At 33.8% G+C, this 8,066-nt stretch overlaps 1 protein-coding gene across 1 annotated transcript; it reads right to left on the reverse strand.

Annotated features, from left to right (window-relative positions):
- Positions 1 to 112: 112 nt before the first annotated feature.
- LOC132187654 (zinc finger CCCH domain-containing protein 62) lies at positions 113 to 5,086 on the reverse strand. Its single transcript, XM_059602044.2, has 10 exons — positions 4,817 to 5,086; positions 4,532 to 4,650; positions 3,654 to 3,768; positions 3,515 to 3,573; positions 1,848 to 1,899; positions 1,387 to 1,498; positions 1,001 to 1,099; positions 783 to 910; positions 610 to 680; positions 113 to 525 (listed from the first exon to the last, which is right to left on the reverse strand). Exons 1-10 carry the CDS (start codon positions 4,981 to 4,983, stop codon positions 113 to 115), a joined length of 1,335 nt encoding a protein of 444 aa, XP_059458027.2. The 5' UTR covers positions 4,984 to 5,086.
- Positions 5,087 to 8,066: the final 2,980 nt, after the last annotated feature.

Here is an 8,066-nt window from a genome sequence, read left to right on the forward strand (position 1 = left end):
AGGTTCGGACTGAATATTTTGTGTTCAAAAAGCCCATCTTCTTAACTTCCTCTGATCACTGGATATTTTTTATAAATAGAATGTCCTTCTTGATTCGTGAACGAATTTGCAATTATCGTTGCCTTGGCAATGGATTCATTGGTGGAAAGAGGTTCATGTTTGCCAATGGCTGCCTATGATAAGTACTGTCTGATGATGATGACCCTCTTGTCCCGCTAACATTTGAATATTTATTAGCAGGAACTTGATGGTCATTCGGGTGAAAGTTTGGCCGCTTGTAATTTGAATGAAATTCATAACCTCTTAGGTGAGGAACCTCCCGACAGCCAACAATTTTATGAGAAGCTTGCTGGCGATAATTACTTTGTAATGCCGCCTGTCTTGGTGGTGCAAGAGATAAATCTGCTGGTTGAGATTGCATTGTTGGCTTTCCTAAATCACTCAACAACCCCGGCTGCTGATATCTCATTGATGGTTTCCCAGCAATGGATACACCAAACTGCTGCTGGGAAACTGCCGGTTTCCCTGAAGAGGTGAACCCAACTTTTGAGGTCAAGATTCTGATTTTTCTTAAGTTGTAAAGATGGTTTAAATTGGCTGACATGATACCTGACTGTAGTGGCTGGATTGCATCAGCTAAGGATGAATTGAACTGAGAGTGGTTCCTCTTAGACTCCTTTCTTGAGATCATGAAGTAGATAGATAACTTTAAGAATGTATAATGCAAGAATAACTAAAATGATTATCTAACTTTTTTCCAGTGTGTAATTAGTAGGGAGTACCTAGTTTCCTTGAGCACTTTCCTCATTTCCTTCTCTTGGATCCGTGCTTCTCTATCAGACCTAGCAACACACCCCCTGGAGTGCTTGTCCATCAGAATTTTCCGCCTCTCCCCTTCATCTTCCCATCTCTGAAGTTGACAACCAAATTGCAATTAGTTTAACACTGAGCAATCAACAGACGACGGAGAAAAAGAAAATTTTGTTAAGATGGGAAAAACCTGTCTCAGAGTCTTCAACCGGTAAAGGTTTCGACCCTTAATTAGGAGGGGATGAAGTGGAGGGAATGGTTTCTCTCCCTTGCTCCAGAGTACTTCTATCTGGTGGCAGAACAGCCAGACAACTGGGTGTTAACTACTGGCAAATAACTGTAGAAACATATATATGTTCTCCTTGCTCCTGAGTTTTAACTAATAAAATGAGGTCAATCCACTAATTAGATCCATTGTTGAATTTACCAAAACACAAACACAGACTAGCAATTTCCATTGTAAGTACAATCCTTCAACCACAGCTTGATGCTTGGGGCATTAACTAATCATGCATTAGAATGTTTATTCTCTTTATCAGTATTCTTCTATAAGAACCGAACAATTCTTTTACCAACCGTGAAAGTATGCTGTTGCTTGGCAGCACCATAACTTTCTTTCACAATGCGCCCTGCAACAATCCTTGTGCCACAAGGAGGACCACTGGCACTTCGGGATGCTATATTAAACCTGAAATATCAAAATTATATGCACAAAAGGTACAATTACTTCGAAGATAAGAAGAAGAAAAAATTAGTTGAGTAATGTGATAGCGTTAGTAGCATACTAGTAAGCATCATCATCATCATTTTTACCAACCATAGCCCCTCGTGTCAAGATCATGAAGAGAATAAGAACAAAGCATTTTTTAAGCGACTAAAATGAATTAAATACACATTAGGTGTGCATGGAACAAGGCTGTGTAAACATAATTACATCAAGAGCTACTTCTAAATCTTTTCCCCTTGTAAAGCAAAGGCAAAGTGTGTCATGCACTCATATATAAAATAAACAATACTAGCAAAAAACAAATACTTACATTTCATAAACATTTTGCTCAAACATAACAACATCACCAGTGCATGCATCACCTGCACATACCCCATTCATCTTTCAAATATAAAAAATGAAGTAAATGATATGGATTTCAACAACAACAATTAGCAACCACAGAATTAAACACTCTAGGCTTGATAGAGAAATGCAATACGCCGATACATTACACATAAGAAAAAAAGGAGATCGTTGTAAAGGTTTGGTCTGCATGATTCTATGGAGTAATGATATGATGAAGGCTGAGAAGGAGGGAGAAAGGGACAACGTAGAACAAGAAGTCACAACAAGAGAAAGAGAAGGGACAAGGGAGCTATGCTCAACCAAATTTCTATTATCAAAGAGTGAATAATGATTTTCAATGTTATTTTCACTCTTCCTTCGCAAAATTCTAAAACAAAGTTTAATGTACTAAGAAGTCTAAATATACAGTCAAAACTCAAAGTTCAATGTATTAGATAGTCCAAATACATTCCAAAAGCACAACTTACTAAAAAACAATGCAATATATTAAGCAGCGTGAAACTGTATAGCGTACTCCAGCCTTCCACTCTAAGCCAAAGAAAACTTTTTGTCTTTAACTTTAGCCACTTAAACATTTGCATGAGATGACTGCCACTTTGGCACGACATCATGATATGAGCTGCAATGGAAGGGGTAGAGATAAGAGGTATGCTACAGTGCAATATAATGTCCACATTTGACCCATATTTAGTGAGGGAGACAAGATTGAAATTCAAATTTCAAATTTCAATCCTCCCTTTCATGTGATTGTCCATCTGCCACGTCACTAAAAATAGGCCAAATGTGAGCATTATATTGCACTGAAGCATTTCTCTAGAGATAAAGACGTTAACTCAAGTGGTTTTTGGAATCCACTAGAAACATCACTGGAACCTACTAGGAAAATAGAGAAACTCTCTTAAAAGAAAGTTTATTCAATAAACGAAAATGAAAACAAGTCTATAACATGCCTTTGTATAGGCTACAATTCCTAACCCTAGGATTACTAGAAATGTTAAACAAGTTTTTTTTATAAGTAAACGCAAATTTATATAAAAAGTACAAAGGCCCAACCCATGTACACATGAAGTATAAAAGAGAAACACCTAATTAAAAGAATAAATAAATCAATATATATATATATATATAAGCAAATTAATTTTATTAGAAAGCGCAGAAGGGTGCAACCCAACACAGGAAGTATACAAGAGAGACCCCCAATTTGGGAAAAAAGAACACAAGACTAGAAAGTCTCCAAAGCTAGAAATGTGAGGGCTACTATTGTAAACCATCATCCAAGCAAAAAAAATTTGAAAACCAGGACCCTCAATCGCAGGCTTGTCGTTCGATCAAAATAATGTGATCTTTGAGAAATCCTAATTCTCGTTTGAACGAGGTTAACCCTCGTTCGATCAAATCAGCTGCAACATATTTTATTTTTAAACCAACTTGAACTTTAAACATAAGCTTTCTTCCCACCTACACAAGTCTTTAGAAATGGATCTTACCCCAAACAAATAAATAAATAAAATAACTATTATATATATATATAGGTGGGAAGAAAGCTTATGTTTAAAGTTCAAGTTGGTTTAAAAATAAAATATGTATATATATATATTTATACATCCATGAGCATTTAAGTTAGCGCACCTTTACAATTCAATACAAAACTAGAGATGGGGTATTTCTTCTCCCCTCCATTTACAATCCTGGAAAATAAACATTAAAAAATATGAGAAACCATATAATGATTCAAAAACATTTCCACAAGCAAAGTAGATGAGATTACTCTCTATGCTCCTTAATGCGCTGAATGAGTGTATCTTTATTGCCAGTCAGTCTCAATCGATTCTTCCTCAGATAAACCTTACACTGGTCGACTTTCAGTTTCTCCAGCTGACCATCTGCCACAAAATAGTAAAATAAATAATAAAGCTTCATTTATCAACAAAGAAAATCCATTCAAGTGATCATCAAGTTGTGCATTTGTCCAAAATTGACTTTCCCTTGTTCTTGAAACTTCTTCTCAACATTGCTATTTCTTTTTTATTATAAGCGACACACAAATTGAACACTCCTCAGAGAGAGAGAGTGAGAGAGAGAGAGAAAACAAAGAAAGAAGTTCCTCCTCAACAATGTGAAGCCCATATTTCAGCTACATTTCAGTTTCTCTAGCTGGCCATCTGCCACGACATAATGACAGAAAAATAAAATTCCATAAATAAACCAGAAGTGAATATTCACTTGTGTGTATTTCTGTGATTGCTTGCTCCAAATTTAAACATTTTTCGTATTCTTTTCCCTCAACATTGCTACATGTTCAAAAGTACTATGCATATACATGAAACTTATTAGAAATAGGTCTTGGGCCTAACTCAACCCAAAAGCTAGTTGAAGAGTTGAAGTTTCCCTTCACCCTTATAAATGGTCCATCTCCTTAATACCCAAACAATGTGGGACTTCCAACATTAGAGTTCCCATCAATTCTATCAAACCTGAATACCACGCATTTCAAGAATCCATCAACTGAATTTCAATTCCCAAACACACAGGGTCAATTCAGTCTGTCAAAAAAAAAAAAACTTTCTCAAGCTTTTCTCCTTCCCATTCTTCATCATTTCCAAGAGCCAAACAAAGTGGCATCAAGAATCAAATTCATGGACTAACCTTCTATGATCTTTTGCACGTTTTCAAAGCTTTTCGCGTCTTCCTCATCAAGTTCTGGCACAACCACCCCCACGTCATGTGGATCTCCCTTACTACCCATATTCATATCTTCAGCAATCCTGCATATACCATATTTGACAAAAGGCAAAAATAAATAAATAAATAAATAAGAAGAAGAAAGGTGTCAACACTCAAACACGGATCATAAGTCCTAATCGGAATTTTAAAACCCCATTAACATAAAATAAATAAATAAATAAATAATGTAATGGATGAGATTCTAACCGAGCCTTTGATTTCTTCTTCTTCTGGATTGAGAGGTTAGAGAACTTGGCATGGGTTTCTTCAAGAATGCTGTAACTCGGGTCTTCATCCGAATCGTATTCTAGGTCGGAGTCTCCACTTTCACTGTTGTCTTCCTTGAAAGAATTGAATTGACAAGAGACCTCCATCGATGGGTTTGTTTCTAGGTCTGTTTTGGTTCTGAGCTTTAATACTCAGCGCCGGGGAGGTTTTAGTACTATTGTTCAGAGCTTGACCTTTTTTTCTTTTTCTTTTTTTGTCACTAAAAATGGGAAAGTTTTTTTTTCTTTTTTATATATGTATGGAAACTGGAAATGTAACCGTTGGAGACTGAGCGATAACTGTCGGAAGAAAGATTTTTGAAATTTGAAAATACCCTTGGACATTTATGGGCCCTTACTCATAGAGCAAACAAAAATTCTTGTAATGGGCTTACATATACCGGGAAAGATAATGGGCCTGCATAATTTATACATTTAAAAGACTTAGCCCCGTTTGGTTTGAATAGACTCTTGAAATTGATTAGCTAATCTTATGTATAACTATTCTTTTGTTTGATAACACACTATTTCTGTAAATAGTTTATTCTTATGGGACTACTAATTTCATACACATAGGATTAGTTAAGCCACTAATTTTTAAGTAGCTTAGCTAATTCTTAAGGAATGGAATACATTTTTCAAAAATATTCATATAATTTTTATTTATTTTAAACTTAAAACAAAATTAAAAAATAAAGTGGGTGTGGGTGGTCGGCCACCCATTTTATTTCAGGTTTTTATTTTTTTTTAATATGAGTTTGAAAAAAAAAAAATTAATATGGGGTTCTTCGTAATTTTGATTCAATTTCAATTTTTGCATGCGTGTTGTTTACCAAACTAAGGAATATGAATAGCTATTCTATTCCAAACTCTTCTATTCATAGTAATAGCTATTTCTTTTCCAATAAACTAGACATTCCGCAAACCAAATGAGACATTATGAGAAAAAATTCATAACACCAATATTCTATTTTTATCTCATTGCGATGATATGATACTATGGATAGGATGTAGTAGCCCTTAAATTAGGACAAAGTTGTCCTCCAAACTCGGTTGGAGAAATTTCCTTCACCTAATCTATAAAAGTGACATGTGTCCATTTTTTAATAACATGTGAGATTCACATGTTTTTTTAATAGAATTTATTCCAACTTTGTTCCTACTATTAAAAAAACATGTGTATCTCATATGTTCATGGACACATGTCACTTTTATAAATTAGGTTGAAGGAAATTCCTCCAACCTAGTTTAGAGAAAAACTTTGTCCCTTAAATTATATACGAGGAATATTACCTTTTTTTTATATAATTTTACTTATAGGTGGCTTTTTAAACTACCATTAGATCAAAATTCAATAAAGATTCATCTCATATCTAATGATGATTTTAAAAGTCATCTATGAGGAAAAAAAAAAATTGTATAAAGAAGTGAGAATAAGTGTAACATTATTCATTATATATAGTATATAGCTTTGAGATAACATATTCTTCTCTTGGGTTTTTATTTTTTTATTTTTTTGGGGGCCAAGCCTTTAATCTTAAAAAAGTATCCCGTCTACATGCCCATTATCATTCCCAGTATACGTAAGAAGAATATTCTTATGAAGCACCATTTTATTTTTTAAAAATGATATATTCCACATTAATATTTTATTTTTATTTAACTATGTTGCTGTGACGGGTCGTAATAATCTTTAGATCAACCATTGTTATAAAGCACACTAATATTTCATTTATATTTAACTATGTTGATGTGACAAGATGTAAGAGCCCTTAAATCAGTCATTATTAAATAAAAAAATAAAAAATGTGTGTGTAATGACTACTAAGCATTGTTATGTTGGTATAATGAAATAAAAGTTCGATAAATATGTGGTACATAGCATTACTTTTTGTTTTTCCCACTTTTAAGATCAATAATTTGCATTGAGAAATTCTAAACTCTACACTTTTATCCCACCTTAGGTATATAGCACTACAAATCAATTACTGTTAATATAAATAAATCTAAGGATTGATTGGCTATATCAAATCAACAAAATAAATAAAAATATGTTATATAGCATTGATAAGCTGAAAGATTAGTTAGAAAATTATATCAAAAGAATTGTCTTTCGCATTTAAGAGGAGATGAGGATGGGCTAAGCACTATTTTTCTGTGTCTACTTTTCAAGATTGTCGATTATATAATAAACTAAATTAACATGTTATAAAATAGCCAAGAAATATAAAGTAGAAATTAGAGAAAGAGAGGGAAGAAAAGAATAAGAATAAGATAGTGCCAAGAGGAGAGAAGAAAAAGGGGGGGGGGGGGGGGGGGGGGTGAGGTTTGGGTGGGTTTTAATGTCCATTTTGGAAGTAGCATTATGGTTTTACTTACTTTGTTTTGATGAAATAGGAAGATATAAATGCAATTGTCTAAAGAAAAAGAGTATAGAAGAAAAATGACTCAAGCTCCTCCGACGTTCTCTTGTGGTCCTCGAAATTTTTATAATTCATTTTCTTTGAAAGGCTATATATATATAGTGATTATATATTGATATTATTCTGTAATACTGTACATTAATTTCGTGATTATATTTCCTATTATGTCTGACCTTATTCAACTATAAATAGGCCTCATTGTATACAATTCTAAACACACAGAAATACAATATTCAGTTTCTCCCTATATTCTCTAGTCTTCTTTAGTTATTTTAACAAATAAGATAGATGAGAGCGACAATTCAATCTTATAAAAACACTTGGCAGCCGAAAGGACGCTAATAAAGAAAATGTCATGACTTGACAAAATCATAAAGAAAATTTCTGTAGTAAAGACAACTGATAAGTCAAATGGAAATTACTTAATGATTATGCATATACTTGTGTAAATTTAGTGTCATAGATGGCTGGATAGCCAGAGAGTCCCTTCTATCATCAGAAATTCTTTATTTGGAAAGGTGTCAAGTATATGTCTCATCTAAAAAAAACTTAACAATGATCTTATCTTTATTTTTATTTTATTTTATTTTTTTGATGCCGGGGAACCTCTCTAAGGCAGGGCTTTTCGGACCTATTCCTACAGAGTAAACCCTTGTCCCGTGCACCGCACTCTCAGAAGTTTCTCTACACAGAACTAGTTAAATCGATAGCTTTTCACTAGAGGGTGTGGCCTCAAGGATTGTTTGTACCCATGAGGTGTTGAACCTT

Source organism: Corylus avellana, chromosome 6, assembly GCF_965113065.1.
Source record: "Corylus avellana chromosome 6, dhCorAvel1.hap1.2, whole genome shotgun sequence".
NCBI lineage: Eukaryota > Viridiplantae > Streptophyta > Magnoliopsida > Fagales > Betulaceae > Corylus > Corylus avellana.

Excerpts from the sequence above, each read along its gene's own strand:
- LOC132187654 (XM_059602044.2), bottom strand. The coding sequence starts at position 4,983 with ATGGAGGTCTCTTGTCAATTCAATTCTTTCAAGGAAGACAACAGTGAA. Across the intron at positions 911-1,000 it reads GGTTGAAGACTCTGAGACAG|AGATGGGAAGATGAAGGGGA; the intron begins GTTTTTCCCATC and ends TGTCAACTTCAG. Across the intron at positions 681-782 it reads AAAGTGCTCAAGGAAACTAG|AAAGGAGTCTAAGAGGAACC; the intron begins GTACTCCCTACT and ends CATGATCTCAAG.